The sequence below is a fragment of the Lepisosteus platostomus genome, chromosome 13, assembly GCF_059453375.1.
Source record: "Lepisosteus platostomus isolate fLepPlt1 chromosome 13, fLepPlt1.hap1, whole genome shotgun sequence".
Classification (NCBI taxonomy): domain Eukaryota; kingdom Metazoa; phylum Chordata; class Actinopteri; order Semionotiformes; family Lepisosteidae; genus Lepisosteus; species Lepisosteus platostomus.
Window position 1 is genome coordinate 11,206,997 of NC_142623.1, and position 18,305 is coordinate 11,225,301.

The following is an 18,305-nucleotide window of genomic DNA, read 5'->3' on the forward strand; positions in this document are numbered from 1 at the left end:
CCACCAGTCCAGTTCAGACTGGCTTTATCGTAGATATGTGAGAGAATAAGATCAAACATTGACAAGCACCCATCAAGGAATCGTGAATTAATATACTGTATGAGCTTTTTTTTTAAAAAAAAAAACAACTACCAGGCCATAAGGGATACAGTGTAAACCGAGAGACATTATAAATGCAACAAATGAGCATTGGATCCAAGAATACTTGTCATGTTTTTAATGTCTGTCAGTTTTTACTGATCCAAACCTCGATGCAGGTCTCCTCATCCTTCTGCACTGAGCGTCTGTCTTCACTTGCTTACATCCAAATGGCTCCTTTTGCCATCCTGCAAAGGGTCGTCTTCACTTGTATTTTAACATTCTGCTTTGCGTGCTGATTTGGATCATATTTATATTAACCCAAACTTCACAGTCAGCACAGGAGAGGCAAACGTCTTGCTGATTCAAGGTTTGGGTATACATATAATTATGTATTTGTTTTGCATAGAGTTAACACTAATAATCATGGCAGTGTGTCAGTAATAAGCATATTATGAAACCCACGTTGTGACAACCTGCCTATACTTCACTGCAACTTCAAAACCACAGCTGTCCTTAATTACATGTCGGATGGTTAAAGTTGGCAACAGCAGAGAAAGGAATAGCAGAGTCAATAAAACAGACTTTGGTTCTTATGAAGGTGGCCATTTCTTTGCTAAATGAAGGCTTTGGAGATGGGAAATATCAGTTGAGTAACTTCTTTAATGAGAGGGTGGCATGGCTTGGCACTGCTGCAATGAAAGTGTTGCGGTTACGAAGAACTGCAGTGAACTTTTGTTTTTTTTTAAAGCCCCCAAAAAAACATTGGCAGCTTGCTTTTCATGACATTTCTAGCAGAGTTGCCCCTCTGATTGCAGTTCCAGTGAGGCACGTCTTCTGATTAACACCTTGCGAGGTTAATGGCGAAGTAGCAAGCGAGCTTGCTTGTAGTGCTGGGGATCTGGTGTGATCCTCTGCCTAAATGGCCTTTCCCTCCAGCATGACTGTATGTTTTATGAAAGTGATGTTGAACACAAATGCTGGAACGTAACAGCATCCATCCATTTCCTAACTGCTTCATCCAATTCAGGGTCACAGGGAAGCCAGAGCCTATCCCAGCAAGCAACGGGCTCAAGGCAGTATACACCCCGGACAGGACGCCAGTCCATCGCAGGGCACACACAGACACAAACGAGCACACGCTCACACCAGGGCCAATTTCTCCCGAAGCCAATTAGCCTATCAGTATGTCTTTGGATTGTGGGAGGAAACAGGAGCACCCAGAGGAAACTCATGCAAACACGAGGAGAACATGCAGACTCCACACAGATAGCACCCCAAGTCCTAGTGGTCCTAGTAGCAATGCTAACCACTGCTCCACTGTGCTGCCTGTGTAAGAGTATATCACTGACACGCTTCACATAGAGGGATAAACAGCACTGTGTTTTCTTTCACAACACCAACAGCTCACATGTAAAGTGCATTTCATCACCACCATGACTGGCAGCAAAAAGCCTGGCTAAAACAGCAATGATACACTAAAGCTCAGATGGCTGTGGGAAAGAAAGCAGAAGTCATCTTGAACTGAAACAGTTAGCAGATTTACCATGAGGGATTCTTGATTTTATCCCAGACAGCTCCTGTTTTATAGGGAAAGTCCAGCCATATGATGACCTTTGCCTGAAGACGTGTCTTATATCATTCTTCCATTATCATTATCCCCTTATTCCTGGTGTGGATCACGACATCCAGTAAACTATCTCAGGCACTGGCCTATAACACACACAAACAAGTGCAAGCTAGAGACCCTGATTAAACACAATTTGCACGTTTTTGAAAGCTGGGAGGAAAGCTGAAGCACCTGGAGGAAGCCAACATACACAAACATGGAGAAAACATGCAAACTCCACACAGAAGCAGCCCCAGCCCGGAACTGAAACTAGGATCCAAGAGCTGCTTATTGGGTTCAAACTCCAGGTGGGATCATGGCTACAATACCTTGAACAAGACACTTTTTTGGGAACAGTGTGGTGATTAAGAGTTCTACTTGTAGACATTAGATTAGGATGGATTGGCTTCTGTTCTTTATAGTTTCCTTGTCTTTCCAGTGGGGGAGGGAGGAGAAGTTTGATTGTTTCCAGTAGAACCGACACAGGCTCTGGGAAATGGAATGACATGAGCTCAATAGTCCACATGACCTCATTTCATTGGTGTCCTTTCTGAAATTCCGATTGTTTCTATCCTTACCATGCTTTTGAATTAACTGAGTGCTTGCCACTTCCTGCAACAAATCCTGTAGAACCCACTAAATCGGATTTCCCTCGTTTTGTAGCTCATCAAAAGAACAAAACAACAACGAGCATCTTGCTCAGCCAAACACAGTTTGAGTCACTGGGACTTGACTCACGAAAGTCCTAGTAAGGAACGTTTTACCTTGACCAGTTAACCTTCGTATAGATGGAACAAAGGGAATTTGCTATTTTGAGGTGTGGACAGGATGAGCCAATGCTTATTATTAGAACTTCTGAAGTTTGACCTGCTGTTTAGTGGCAATCAGTCACTGTGTGAGTGTGTGTTTGTGCACTGCAAAGGAGTGGTGTCCTGTCCAGGGTGTATCCTGTCTTGTACCTGTTGCTTGCTGGGATAGGCTCCAGGTCCACTGCAACCCTGAATTGGAAGAAACAGAATATGGATAGATGTATTGGTCTTTGTCTTGAATGTGTTGTACCTTGCACAGGAATAAGAACATTTCTTGCTGGAACTTTGAACCAAAACATGTGCTTTGGGCATCCTTCTACCATCTCTTGCTTCTTGTACTTTCTTGTGTTCACTCATTTGTATTCATGATGTGTAGTGCCTTGTATATGTACAAAAATGGTGCTATATATGGTATTATTATTGCAATCAATTGTATTAAATCCAAGTCCAAGTGTTCACATCCTTAGCTTATTTTACCAAATTGCAAAATGCTCTGTGAAACTAACAGAACCAACCTCTTTCTGGAGAAACAAGAAAATAAAAAGAGAAAACTCCAATGAGAAGTCTGATGCTGTAAAAATGGAAAAATGTCTGATGACATAGATTTTTTATGTAAATCATACTGGTAGTCTTCCAGCCTCAAAATAATAAGTTTTGTGTAAGCAGGATGAAACGTTTATTCTATTAGTCAATGCACCGATTCAAGGACGCGCTACAGACGCACAGCGCTTTGCTGTCCGTCGCCGGCCTTCTGGTCCTGCATTGCAGGTGCGGGCGCTGGCGGAGCCTCACGGCCGGACCCGTGCTCGGAAAGCAAAGACAGTCGAGCCTCCCCGCAGTAGGACGTACTGTACTCTGGTAATTACTCAGCCATTTTTTTTTTCAGCTGCGTTTATCCGGAACTGTGGGCCTCCTTACCGGCAGATGTCTCTATACTAAGACAAATTCTCCCCCACCCACCCCCACCTCAGCCCTCCCCCGTTTTTCCCTCCCTCCTGTGATAAAACCTTCCTTGAAGGGTGTGTTTGAAGGTTGTATTTGACAACACACGGAACTGTTCTGCCGGTTGGATTTTTAGAGAGCAACAGAGAAGGAAGGCGACTCGTCGGATCGGCGGCTGTGCTAAGATCCCGGCTGTTTCGCTGTGCTCTCCGGTTAATGAGCTGCAGTGCATCGGTACAGAAGAGTACCGCCAGGACGTCCGTGTTGCTCAGAGCACACTTGCAGCGCCTTGGTCATGTCCCGCAGAGATACAGTACAGGACGATTCTAGTAGTTTCACTTAATTATTGGAGTGCAGTTCCTATTTAGTTCAACCTATTTGATTATTTATTGTATGAGCGCCTTTCTACAACACCCCCACACAAAACCGGGAAATGGAATTTGGTGTGCGTGTGTATCTCTCTTTTATAGCAGACAGCTTTTTTGGACTTGGGAAGTTGTGAGACTGGGGTCGTCAGAGTAGCGGGGAGGGGGGTAAGTGAGGAGCCCTCGTTTTGAAAAAGACGAGTGGTTTTCTTTAAGTTTCAGTCGATAACGCGCATCGTTACGATGGTTAAGACTGTGGTTTTCCCAAGTAAGAACAGTCACAAATCGGGAGAGGCTGCATTCGAGATTCTCTGCCTCCTATCTGACTGTTTGTGACCTCTGCTATAGTTGAACTTTTTTACTTCAGCGATTGCTGGCATCTTTGCTGCTCAGTTGAAATAGGTGAAAATCCACTTGTATTCACTCTTGACGGCAGCTTTTAAAGCATTTGCACGTTTTTAACACTGAAACAGACGGTCAGCTTTTGTTTCCTTTTCTGATTTTTTTTTTTCATTTCGCTCGAATGCGGTGCTCGGAAACTTTTTCTATTTTAAACCCCCCCGCTATGCGTCCTGCAGGGCGCTCGCGCGCGACGGTGGACTTCAGGTGTTTCCCCAGATGGGGTCTGCTGCTCGTGCCGCTGGCGCTGCTGGGCGCGCTGCTGCCGCGCGGAGCCGCCAGCACAGCCACCAGCACAGCCACCGGGCACGACCCGGGGTCCAGCGGCGTGCACGGGCTCGGTTCGCACTCGGAGTTCAACCGCACCAGGAGGGCTTTCCCCGTGCTCAACTTCGACTACAGCCATGTGCGGAAGCCGTTCGAGATTTCCTTATGGGTGCTGCTGGCCTCCTTGATGAAGCTGGGTGAGTCCATGGTTTCAGCCTTATGTGTCCTAATCGATTTCTTCGGTGACCCGGGCTATTTTTGCAGCGGCCGTTGCAATGCTCTGTAATGTTGTCGGTTGTGGCCTCCGTCTTGCCTGACGTGATGTACATCAATTAGACTGAAAATCTTAACTTGACTCGGATAATGCCCCAACGCCAAATGTCTGTCATTTTCATTTAAAGATGTCATTATACTGTTGTTTTCTGAAGCTTTAGACCAGTAAAGGGTCTTTTCAAATCAATAATGAAATGGCTTTCTCAGGTCACGTATCCAATACAACATGGTACCCAGAATTGATCAAAGCGGTTCTTCGCTGACATCAGAGGTACTCCCCACAAAGCAAGTAACAGAGCAGTAGCAGTGTCACCCAGTTCATACCTGGCATCAACGTCTGAGTTGAAAACACTGCTCCATAAATACCTCTGACATCTTCCACACCCTCGTACAATGCATGCATGATAGCAATTCCCTCATGGCTTCCAGTGGAAATATCCTGTATTCTAACAACTTTGTTGTCAAGGCTGCTTAGTTTGGGCGAGAAGAGGCAGAGTTTGGCATCAAAGCAACCCAGAATTCCCATCGACCATCGTCTTCAAAATCGCACTCGCAGCAGCACAGGGCAAACTGCCCCGGGTCAGACAATCCGAAGGGTGGCAGTAATTCATCTCTCGTTGGCCAGTCAGATTCTGTTGACTCGCGTGTGCCTGGTGCTTAACCTTATTTGTTCCTCTCTACACATCCATGAAGCTAGAAGCCTCAGTTCTGTGCTGTAGGTTACTGAACTGTCAAGAACAACTGCTATTTTAAAACATGGCTAAAAATGTCTGTAGCAGATTCCAGTGGGTTCCGTATAGAGACGAGCAGAATAATGCAGATGTCAACGACAGTGTAGGGAGCCATAGGAGGCTCTTAATATGATAAAAATGCTCTTTTGTTTAGTGAAGGTCATACAAGGTTGTGAATATAGACTATGCAAAGCCTGGCAGTGAGATAGAGTTCATAAAATGTGTGCTCATTTTGAATTAGACACCTATTGAAAATGCTGCTCAGTCTTAGACCCTTACGATAATGAATTAGATGAAGGACAGCGAGGCTGACTTTAACTGAGCCTGCTGTAGCATGCCTTCTTCTAGTTGAAGCGTATTCCGAAGTGTGCTCTGAATGGATTTTTTGTTTTAATTTCATTTCGCATTGCCCTGGCTTGATCTGAAGCGTATTTGTGCTGCAAGGCTAAATGCAGCGTTTTGGAGATTTCCGTGGGGCTGTTCTCCCGGGGAAAGGGTTGCTCTTTTTTTTTTCCTGAGACTGTGGCAAAACGCTCTCGCTCGGATTCCTGCTGTGCCTTGTGGAATTAACGTGATTGATTGACATCCAGTGGATCTGTTGCCAGCTGTATCCCGCTGTCAAGTGGGCTGCTACAGTATATAGTCCCCATCCTCTGCAATAGGAGGTGCCACGTTCCGTGCAATTAAGGAAATTAAACACATTTGTGTGCAGTAGTTTGTAGAATAAAGAGGCTAGGTGTTCTGTTCCTTTCAGCAGGTAAAAGGCTTTTGAACTTCTCTGGTTCCCACCATAAATTAGACTGATTTTGGTAACCGAAAGCCTTCTAGGTGTGTTCCAGAAGACAAGCTTGGCCATTAATGATCTGAAAATGAATTTGTATTTGTCAGAAAATCTGGTACAGTCCTGATTTAGGGAGCCTGCTTCTGTGAGAGGCCGTGTGCGCTGAGAAGTTTATTTTGAGTCCTTTTGTTTGCTTCCACTCCTCTAAATTTTAAATGAGAAATACCCTATGCAAATTTGCGTCGCTCATAATGCAAGCAAATGTTCTGTCTTGTTCTATTGAGGGGGCGGCACCAAACATTCCTTCAAGCTCGTAGGCATTTAGAAGCCGTTTTCCTCACTTTTGAAATCCTTTCCAGCCTTTTTCTTTTGTACCAGTTCACCTACAGTATGCAATGTAACCGTTTTTTTTTTAAGCTGGATCCTGTTGTCCAGTTCCATCAGTAAATGTCTTCTGCAAAATCGACTCTTGGTGTTCTTGGCCAAGCTTTTCACTCCGCTAGGAAAATTCCCTGAGCATCTGTAGCTGGCAGATAAACCCCTGCTTGTTTTCCGAACCTCCGTGGAAGTGGGAGGGGGGATAAAGAAGCATTCACACGAAGAGTTGTAGGAGTGTGGAAAGAGCTGCCCAGCCGTGTTGTTGAAGCTGATACCCTGGCTTCCTTCAAGATACTGTACAGCTGGACGTGATCCTGGGATCACTTGTCTCTTGCAACCAAAGGATCGAGAGAGGCTGAATGAGCTCCTCTTTTTTTGTGTAGCTTTTCCTCAATTCATTGGCACCGTGTATCTTATACTCAGCGCTTCTCTAAGCCATTGAGTGTAATATGAAGTACTCCAGTATGTGTTGATCCAGGCTTCTCTCGTCACTCTGTCACCCGTGTCAGCTGCTCTCGTGTGTGGTCGGACCCCCCTTTCCTATTTTGCACAGGCCCTTCTTGTTGTTCCAAGGACCCATCCACATAATCCAGATGGATTATGTGTGACTCTGAAGGGGAAGATGTGTCCTTAAAGGCAAGCCCTTGACTTGTGTGCGCCATCTGTCTGGACTCGCATTTGGGCATGGTTGTTACGTCTGCACTTGTAGTAATAATAAAAATAATTGCTTAAACTTATATAGCGCTTTTCTGGACACAAAGCGCTTTACAGGTAATGGGGACTCCCCTCCACCACCACCAGTGTGCAGCATCCACCTGGATGATGCGACGGCAGCCATAGTGCACCAGTACACTCACCACACACCAGCTGTCAGTGGGGAGGAGAGCAGAGTAATGAAGCCAATTCATAGATGGGGATTATTAGGAGGCCATGATTGGTAAAGGCCTATGGGAAATTTGGCCATTGTTTTGTACTTGTACTGTAAGGTGGGTGCCGTGCTTCAGTAAGTGTTCTTCTAAGCACACTTACTCGTATGTTGCCCTCGCTTTCAGAAACTGGTACAACCTTCTGCTATTGGGTACCGAGCTTGGAAACCTTTCCTGTAATAAATCTGTGGAAGGGGCAAGAGGTCACAGGCCAGGATCACCGAGGGCAGCTCTTAAACTCTAAGTGCCTCGGATTCTGCGGAGTACGTGAGGTGGTTGAGGCGTTTTGAAAAGCTGCCTGAGCGGTTTCCCTCTGCGCCAACCCCGAAGCATTCCCAACTGAAAACACGCCCTGCTCGTGCAGGACCTCGTTCTTGTTCGTACCGCTGTTCGGCTGGCAGAGGAAAGTTGTTCAGGCAGTAAGCAGTGGATTGGCCAAAAAGGTCCAATGAAAGAACCCTTTGGCAGCCTGTGCAGTTCAAGTGTGTCCTCACTGTGTACAAATCACTTGGCAGTCTCGGTAGTTACTCTCGCAAATCGCCTTTCAACGGAAGCAAAGTCATGAAATTAATTTTCTTTACTAAGACTTAGCTAGATTACAAGCTTTAAGACCTCGTCCCCTTCACCCGAGGTCCTGTATTGTTCACCCTTTGTGGGGAAAAATGAATTAAGAACAGTCCTTTTTTTAACAGTTGTTAAATATGTGGTCTGACCTACAGTACTTATTTGATCATACACAAAGTTTTTTGTAAACTAACCTCAGTGTATTAGATCTCTTATTTCTCAGTCTTTCTTTGTACCTGTGTATACAGTATATCACATGTGTGGAGACATTTTGTCCTCCCATCTCGATATTTTCCATAACAATGGTTATTTACAAGAGGAGGCTGTTTGGCCCATCTAGCAGGTTTGGATATTTGTAGCTGATTGATTCAGGGCTCTTGTCCAGACATACTCCCACAACCCTTTGTGTAAAGAAGAGCCTCCTGCTTTCAGGATTAAATGCTTTTCTACAGGTCTGTAAAACTCAGCAGCTTAAATAAATTACTTTTCTTTTTTGTGACTTATCAGTCTGGGCATCTTTTTTTGGGTTAGAGTAACTTACAAAAGCACATTTCCTGGCATGTGTGAAATCTGCTTTGGCAAATCATTTTTGTCATTTTCTCTGCTTGTGTTTCTATGCCCTTAGCAAGCTACTATTGCAGAAGCAATTCTGCAGTTTTGCCACAAATCATTGGAGAGCATTTGCTGCACTGACAGACCGCTGCTGTAGACCTACAGTAGGTGACCCTGTCAACAGGAAACCGAAGATGTCACAATCTTCCTTCGTTTTGAAAAGCTGTGCTGAGTCACAGAGATCTAGCAGACTGGCGTTCTGTATTCTTCCAGAATCCACCTCAAGGATGGGTCCTCCTTGATAATTAATCATTGCATTTTCACCACGTCCCCACTTAAGTGCCGTCTTTTTCCTTTAAATTTAATTTGCTCTTAATTTTATTTTTAATTTATATCCTGCTAGGAGAATGTCAGTGCATTATGAGTGTACAGTATTTTGGGTTTCTGCTAAATGCCTTTTTAGTGTCACTAGGAAGCTGCACAGACTCATTTGTTTGAACAGAGCATAAGGAAAGACAGTAGGAATGACATGCATGCTTGCAGACACACAGGTACTGGAATTTGTGTGTTGCAGTGCGATGCAGGCTTTTTGTGTGGGTTTTCGAGCTGCAGTGTTCCTCTCTCCTGCTGTACAAGGTCCCTTTTCCTCTGCAATGTGACCTCGCAGAGCAGCTGCCTCGTGTGTGCGAAGAGCACTCTGGCGTTTCCAGGCGGTGATACCGTCACAGCCTTGCAAGATAAACCACTCTCCAGGGGCTTAGCTGTCCTGCTTCTGAATAGGTCAGAGAGAAGAGGATCGCTGGCCTTTCAGCCACCTTCCTCTGTGTTTGAGGCTCCGGGTTCATCTGGGTCTGCTGTACTGCAGAATTAGGAACCTTTGTGAATATTTCTTTCGATCAGACGCAGGGACTGAGGACCAAGCCGTGAAATTTGAGCTGTGCGGGTTTTGTTTCGGCGTGCACCTTGTTAACACTCTTGGTTTTCTTCCCAGTCTTCGTTTTTTTTCTTAATGCTTCTCTCATTAAGTGGCACGTGTCTCCACTCAGTGCCTGCAGCCTGCTCCCAGTTGCGAGGACAGATTAGGAATCTGCCACAGGGGCCTGAGGAGTGAAGGGGCTGTCAGGGAGCCTCGAGAGAACGGCACTTTGTGCCGATAAATAATTCACCGCAGAATTAATTCATTGGTGATGAACGGTTTAAGAAATTGACATTCAGATGACAAAATACATTAATAAGTGCGCTAGTCTCTTGCTCCTGCTGTAAATGTAATGCAGGTTTTTTCCAGTCCTAGCCTGAAAGCGTGGCCTGCAGTTCTTGCCGGAGCTCATACTGTGCCAGAAGTCTGTCACCTTTCCTTGGTATTAATCTGCTCCACTTTCTGTGACTTTTCCCAGGAAGATGCTTCTCTGTAGAGCGTGGTTTAGAAGAGGGGTCCATTCTTGAAGGCCACCATCCACCAGGTTTTTGGGCCACTTTAAAACTCAAGATTAAAACCTGCCAAAAAGAGTAAACTTGGTTTTAGGCCTAACTGGATCTTTTTTTTTAATCCATTTGGACAATTTTTTTGTGGCAAAGTCTTAACAGGCAAGGCAAACAAACCTGTGTTTTCTCTTCTATGTGTATGTGGAAATCAGGTAAACCCCCAGTGAACCATTGTAGGTTATTACTGTGTCATAACAAATGGCGGCACCAATTTCTCAGTGTGACATCTCCAGTATCATCCCAACTGGCAGGGATCGCATGTGGAAAGTGGGCATGAGGTAGACAATAACGTTGATGTGCTCCAGAAAGTCCGGGCAGCTGCCTCGCCGTTCAGCTCTTTGACATGAAAGGTTTTAAAATTTTAACTTAAGAAATTGGCTTTGCAAATCAAAATGTCAGACTGTTTACGGGCTGTTAAGAATTTAGAATGGGTCTTAGTAATTGAATAATTGGTTCATGTCGCTACGGCTTTGGTTGGAGGTCATATGAAAAGAATCGGAGATTCCAGGGGCCTTGGCGTCAGCCGCACAGGACTTCATATCTGGCTGTTTTAGCAATAGGACGCTGGTCGGAGAGATCTGTTTCTGCTGCTCCCTTATAGAATGGGCTGTTCCAGCTTTAAAGACCTATACGCTTTCTGCTGTACAGTAGTAGCAGTGGACATGTTAGTGCAATTGTTATATCCTGGGCTGTAGCCTCAGTGCTTGTTCACCAGAATGAATAAACTGCTTTCCATGTTAGGTTGCAAAAACGGTCAGTTTCTCATACATCTTTCTGCCTGTGACCTCACCACATCCCTAGAGTGCAAAGACCATCTTTATTTAACCCACTCCCCCTGGGGACCCTAAAATGAAAGGGGATATGCTATACTAGAACAAAGTACACACCTTTCAGTGGATATGTTTAAAAAACCTGAACATTAAGCAGCTTCTATAGATTAGAGGGGTGTGCACTATGTGTGTGATGCTGATAGTGTTGCACTGTATATGGTTTCAGTGGTAATTATCAGATAGACGTTAAACTAGGTGGGACTTATTAACAGCTATCTACCTAACCCTTATTTCTTATTTTGGATATGCGATGGATTTATTTTAATGGTCACATACACGGTTTTATTCAGTGTGGTGACATGTGAAATGCAGTTGAAGCTTCAGGAAAATCTTAAAAATTGCTGATTTGCATGGTGCTGCCATTTACCAATGAATTTCTAGCTCTATTAAAAGAATACCTGTGGGTGGTAACTAACATTATATTTTACAAAATCTAGTGATAATCTTTCCCTTTAGAGCAAATCTGAAATCATTCATCTCTTTTTTTCTTTTTGGAATGAGTAGGTTCTATTGTTGTTCTTATGTTTTCCTGAGTACCTTTTAGAATAGTTCAGGTTGTGCCTTTGTGGATTGGAGAATCTGACTTTAATATCGGAATCTGTTTCGGACGGCTGGTATTGTGCATAACCATCTCCAGTGTCTGTATTTGCACGTGTTCCAGTGGCCCTGTGCAGAGCTGGCCAGGCTGTCTGTGGTCTCGTCTCCAGGTGGCGCTGTGAAGAGCTGGCCATGTCTGTCTGTAGATACCACCTTTCACACCAGAATGGACGTTTGAGCGCCAAAAAAAAGCAAATAAAACTAAGCAAACTAATAGGAAAAATGTGCTTAAGAATGCCTGGGTGAGAGGCAGCAGCATTAATCAAATGCAAATATTTGTCCTGCTATAGTGCAGTGTATGCTAATGTAGCCCAAATGTAAATGCAGAAACAGATGGGTGGGTGCTTTACGTACTTGCCTTGTTTGATGTGCTGCAGAGTTCTGTTTCTCCACGGTGGAACCATAATGTACCTATTGAAGGGCCACAAGAATAAAATATGATAAAGGCTTTGAGAAAGTGAATGCAAATTATATCACCAGTGTGTGCACAATACAAAGTTCGTTAAAAGAGAGCGACTTTCCCTTTTAACTTACAGATAGTGTTTGATTGCATTTGATATGTGCTGGTGGTGATTACAGGACTTTGTACTGTATAGGAGCCTTTTCTTTTTTCAAAAGAAGGAGTACCACACACATTTCATCTTCTTTTTCAGGTGCGTTGCTTTTAACTTACAGACCAAAGTGTTTTGTTTTTGAGAGCGTTTTGTTCATAATCGCCCACACTTGACTTATCTTTAAGAGGGGGGTACGCCTCATAAATTATTGCAGCATTTTTTGTTTAATTGTAAATACCTAACAGATAAAATAGCGTCATTGTATTTGAAATGGGTAGTGTTCATAATGTAGCAATTAATTAGTTCGTGTAAATGTACATGTTCTTTTTGTGTCTGTGTGTCTTCCCTGCGATGGACTGATGTCCTCTCCAGGGTGTACCCTGCCTTGCGCCTGTTGCTTGCTGGGATAGTCTCCAGCTCCCCCGTGACCCTGTATTGGAAGAAGTGGTTCGAAAATAAATGAATGGATTTAGCACAACTGAAAACGGGAACTTGTTAAAAACTTCCGCACAGGTGCAGAACAAGCTGGCCTAATGTCCAGAGACAGCACTGAAATAGTGGAAATGAAGAGAAATTGCATTTAAGGCTGAGAAAAGAGGCCCATCTTTACACCAAGTGTTGTGGAACAACCTACAAAGCCATAATATCTAAGCAGATTTCCTGGGATCTGCCACTAACAGACAGGATGAGCTCTTCAGAGCAGTAAGCCAATAGTCACCAAGTTCTAACCTCTGGTTTGTGACCTTTCTAATATTATTTGACTGGGTTATTTTCAGTATTATTTTAGTCCTGTTGTAGTTAATGGACATCCACTGTTTCCAAAATGTTTTCCATCTAAGATTGCTTAGAAAAGAAGGAAGAGGTCTTTTCGCCACCCTCTACCACATTTGTAAGAGTTCCATTCTGATTTTAGTGGCACAGCTTACCCTGTTGACCTCAATAGTATTAAATGGATTTCTTTGTAAATGTGAATATTGACACTTGTAATGTCGATACTTGTATAGTACAGTACTTGTGAATATACTTTGCTTGTATTTAGGTACTCAAGTCTTACTTGTTAAAAGTTTAATAAATCTGTTAATTGTTACATAACCCAGGCGTCTTGAATAAACATAGCAGCATAATTAGTCTTCAAAGAACAGAGAAAGAGGTACATAAATTTAGAAAGGAAAAATTGCTTGACGATCTGTTGTTTGTATCTTATCCAGGATTTTCCTCCAATAATTAATAATTAATTAATAATAATAATTGCTTACACTTTTACTTTTCCACTTTTACTCTGTTTTGGTGGCAACAGTGAAGTTGAGTTACAGTAGTGTGGGGGGCCAATGGGAAATTTGGCCAGGACACCGGGGTTACAGCCCTACACTTTTCGAGAAGCGCCCTGGGATTTTTAATGACCACAGAGAGTCAGGACCTCGGTTTTACGTCTCATCCGAAGGACTGCACCTGTTTACAGTATAGTGTCCCCGTCACTATACTGGGGCATTAGGACCCACACAGACCGCAGGGTGAGCGCCCCCTGCTGGCCCCACTAACACCTCTTCCAGTAGCAACCTTAGTTTTTCCCAGGAGGTCTCCCATCCAGGTACTGACCAGGCTCACACCTGCTTAGCTTCAGTGGGCTGCCAGTTGTGAGTTGCAGGGTGATATGGCTGATATCATAATCATAATAATCACCTAATTAATCACCTGCAGGTGTTTGCCTTATGTTTTCACATTAATACTTTAAATTATCCTCCACCCAGTGCTCAGAAAGCCCTTTTCTAGGAATTATAGGGAGCAAGGCAGAATAGACGGAACAACTGCTCATACAGTACAGTCCCATGCACACCGAGAGACAGGTGCCAGTTAATGTAATTATTAGGTCCCCTCACTTATTGATTACTAAGGAATGTGTCATAATTAGGGACCTCTATGCATTAAAGCTGTGGCTGAGGTGTGTCTGGGGATAAATGTTTGGTTTCTTTTACGATATTTCAGTAGCTTGCTTGCAGCACCCAAGATGCAGTCCTGCAGGATTCCCATTCCTGCAGATATTGATCAGGGCATCATCAGGAATCCTGGTCTGCATTTGAGATTTGCAAGATATTTGCATGGAGTAATGGGAATTTTTGCCTAAAAGCCCTGCAGAAAACTAACAATACCAGAAAATCTGCCTTCAGTACTGTGTGATACAAAATGCTAAACGTCTTGGGTTCTTTCAAACTGTTGCCAGCTCTGTAATGGGATTATCCCTCAAGGAGCTTTTAAAAGCAAAAAAAAAAAACACTTTAAAACCGCAAATTGAGTGCCGCACGTTAATGACATTGTGGACTGTGCAGAGAGGGTGGTGTGTGTGTGTGTGCAGGGATTCATAAATTGCACAATTACAGTGTTTGGAGAATTGGTCAAAGACTGCAGGTATTCTCCTCTCTCACTGCATGGTCAGCGATATTGATCCCTTCATGTTTAGTGCGGGGGACGTCTCGGGGCTTCTTTAAGACGTCAGCTGGAGCAAAAATAGCAGCAGAGCACCGCTGTGACTCAGCGTTTTAAGTCTTCCTTTTTTTCATCTGCAACACGATAGATGACATTATCATTCAATGCCATTGAATTCCAGTAGCACTGGGTGTTAAAGGATTTTTTTATGATGGGTTTTTCTACGTAATTATTGTAGAATGTTTAATATCATTTTGGAGATCAGAATGTCCATTCATTTCTGTTTTGAATTCAATTTGACATTTATTTTGTTTTTAAAAGGTTTCTCCTAAATTCTGTACTGCTGCAGTGATTGTTATCCTGAGATGTTTACCCAGCCCTGAAATACCTGGTATTACATGACGCATCCAACATTATCTTCAGCAAACATTCTTGAGAGAGTCACATCTCAAATATTTTGTGAAGGCAAAGGGAGTGTTGTTGACCAGCTTAATCAGAGTGGGCTATCCACTGCACTTTGAATCCAGCACCAGGGTAATGTGACACACTGATGAAGACAACGGGTCAATGTAACAGCACACGCCATGAAGCAAAGCCCTTTTCTAAAAGCCTTTTTCGATAAATTACAAAGTTGTATCTGCAATTCAGGAACCTCGAACTGGCAACAGCTTTTGTTTGTGTGTTGTCTTATCTTACCAAACCGTATTCACAGCCACCCTTTCAGTTCCTCCTCTTATCCAATCTACTGTAAGTTGCTTTAATTGAGTTTAGACCTTCGAAGACTTCTCTTTTTATGGTAAAATGAAAGCCCTCCTTTTGCCATAGAGAAATTAAGGGTGTGGAGCAGAGAAAAAGCAGTCTTCCTCGTAAGTGGGTGAGGCAGGCCAGCTAAAGAAAAGGCTGTAATTACACATGACCTACCACTAGAGGCCACTGTACAGTCTCTAGTTTTGTAAATAGCCTCACAGCGGGTGTTGGCTGATTGGATAGAATACTGAAAGGTGTTTCTACACATTTGCACATCGATTTTGATTTTTGTCCTGGTATTGAAAGAGTGTACATGGTGCTGGTTAATTTTCTTTTATATTTGGCTTGAAAAGGACTTCAATAAAGCTTCCTGAACGTCACTTTTTGTGGCCATCATGCAGACTCTTGGGACCACCCTCCTGGAAGGTAGCTACCCACATCACTTTTGAACTCAGAACCTGCCCTTGGTTTAGTGCACCTTACCTGGACCTGTGTCTATAAAGGGTGAATCCACTGCGAGTCTCGGGTCTCAGTCCCAATTCTTACGTGACTGTACCTGAAAGAATCTCGTGGAAATGCAGCACGAAGGAATGATGTCAGAAGCCACACCGCTATTATTTAAGTTCCCCCTCTACCACAAATAACAGGGCGTTGCTGTGCTGCTGTCCTATCAAATGCGTTGTGAACCTTTTTCATACCAATGTACGTGCGCATGGCGTATTTAAGATAATAATGTGGAGGTTATATTTAGGTACGCACTGGTGCAGTTTCTTATTTCTTTTCCGTAAGTGTTGAGGTTCTGGTTTGTGGTAAAATGAGAAGGGCAAGCCCCAAACATCTGGGATCAGAGGCAGTTAGAGAAACGTCATGTCATGCCAAAACAGGTAATTAAATGTGCTAACATGCGCATTTATGCTACAGTTTCAAACTGTGAGAAGAAAACTCAATAGTCCTCTTTTTTTTAATGGTCTTGGCTTGCAGCAGCGTTAGAGAACAGAAACTCAAAAATAAAAATGCCTGATATCTAGAAGTGAAATCTTCCAAGTCACCCTCGGGAGACAGGCTGAAGTTGGTTCTCGGTTACCTTGCCTAACCTTTCTCCTTTACAACACAGGCAGTCAGCAGCTGCCAGGGGAGTTGTACTGGCAGGTTTGGGTGTGTCAGGCTTCATGGTTCACCAGTTTACCAGTAGGTTCAAGCCCTTCTTTGCCTCTGACGATGGGGTCCCCCCCAAGTGACTCAAACCTTTTTATCTTTGGACTCTCTGAAGGTGAGGGGGAACTCTGCAGTGGTAGGTGTTGTCTTAACTCGCCCCCCTATGTCTGTATGTCGCTTCAGAGACGTGTTGTCCAGATCTCCAGTTTTGATTCCTGTATTTTTCCTCCGTTTGGTTCATAGTTTGTCCGTTATGCACAGTTCCGCGTCTGTTGCTTGGATTGAGCCCTGGGGTTGCACGCTCTGTGAAAGTAGTGTCCTCGTGGTCAGGCGCCTCTTTGCTGGCGTCAGTGAAGTGGCCACTCACGTGAGCTTCAGTGAATGGAATCCCAGTGGTGGTGTCATGAGCTTCGAGGCGCTGGATTTCCCCACACGGGCGGTTCAAAGTGATAAGATCTCAGAACGGTCGAAGAGAGGCAATGTAATACAGTCTTGCCATCGGAGATTTTGACCTTATCCGCAATTCGGTCTGGCCGATGGGGTCTGGTATGGAAGTAGAGCAGAGCAGGATGACACTGGGCCGAAGGTGCCCGGCTTTCAAATGAGCCGCACAACAGCCGAGGGTCCTGAGAGGAATCGAGGTAGTGAGGGACATTGTCCCTGCTCCTGACCGGGTACCCCATCTCCGCGTGGTCTTGGTTTTTCTGTCTGAACGAATGCTTGCAGTTCCATGAAGACCATGTGGGGAAAAACAGGCTGGAGAGAACGTCACTGGCTCGGGACAGATTTATTGCCCATGTCATTCCAGTGGAGTGTGTTAATCATGGAGCCAGAAGAGCCAGAGGAGCCATTCATGTTGTTTATTTTAACTGATTACTATAAGTTTGTGACCACTGCTTTTTGATTTAGTTAAATGTTATTTTAATTATTTAAGGCAAATGCATCAGTACTTTATTATCGTATAAGGGAGGCTTAGGTGTTTAAACTGTACATTGAATATACTGTAGTACCTTATGCGACGGTATTTCTAAAACTTCTAAGACCGATTTGCATTGTGTTGTGTTGTCTAGGCCTTTTTAACTCCTTCAGGGTATCATTTATATAAACATGGTCTTTTCTTTTGTTCCTTTTTAACTTGCTTTTCATGTATTATTCATGCTTTATGATTTCCTGTTCTCTCTGACTTTCATGCACACTATTATTTATTATATTGTTATAGAATAATGTATTTATTTGTGATTGTTAATATATACATTTAATTTTAACAAATAATATACACTTTATATATAAGAAATGTATATTTTGTTATAAACTATGATTGTACAGCTGCAATAAGGTAGTAAATTAATGAAAATACAGTAAGTCACAGTATAGAAGAGCCATGCAAGTTCTGTGCAAATAAAATGAGACAGAACTCTATATAAATGTATAAAAACTAAGGATAGTAATGTAAACGCCCTGTAGGTAAGTTTGCCATGTTTACACCGAATCAGTGCCATTAGCAAATTATATTCTGAGAATTAAAAACATGAGTGCAGTGGGAAGATTCCCGAAGCATACAGCTGAGATCTGACAGGTCACAGGTGAGCTTTGAGCAGGAGCTGAAAGGACAGAGAACTTTGGAATTCTGTCAGTAGGTGCTACCCAGGGCTCTGTGCTGTCACCTCTCCTGTCTCGGTATTGACTAATGAGATGCAGATTCAGAATAGTGCTGTCGCACTATTCAAAAATGCAGATGATATGGTTCTAATAGGCCTCTAATAGGAGGACCAGCCATTAGGTGAGCAAATTTACCTTTGAAAACGTGCGCCAGTCCAGCACATTGGGAATAAATGTGACCAAATG

At 43.6% G+C, this 18,305-nt stretch overlaps 1 protein-coding gene across 1 annotated transcript in view; it reads left to right on the plus strand.

Moving 5' to 3' along the window:
• The first annotated feature begins 3,489 nt into the window (after positions 1–3,489).
• LOC148649900 (sodium/hydrogen exchanger 1-like) overlaps positions 3,490–18,305 on the plus strand; it is a 57,026-nt gene continuing 42,210 nt past the window's right edge. The window contains exon 1 of the mRNA XM_088603115.1: positions 3,490–4,666. Within this exon, the coding sequence (XP_088459241.1) occupies positions 4,327–4,666 (340 nt within the window). The 5' untranslated portion in view covers positions 3,490–4,326. The remainder of the gene's footprint in view (positions 4,667–18,305) is intronic.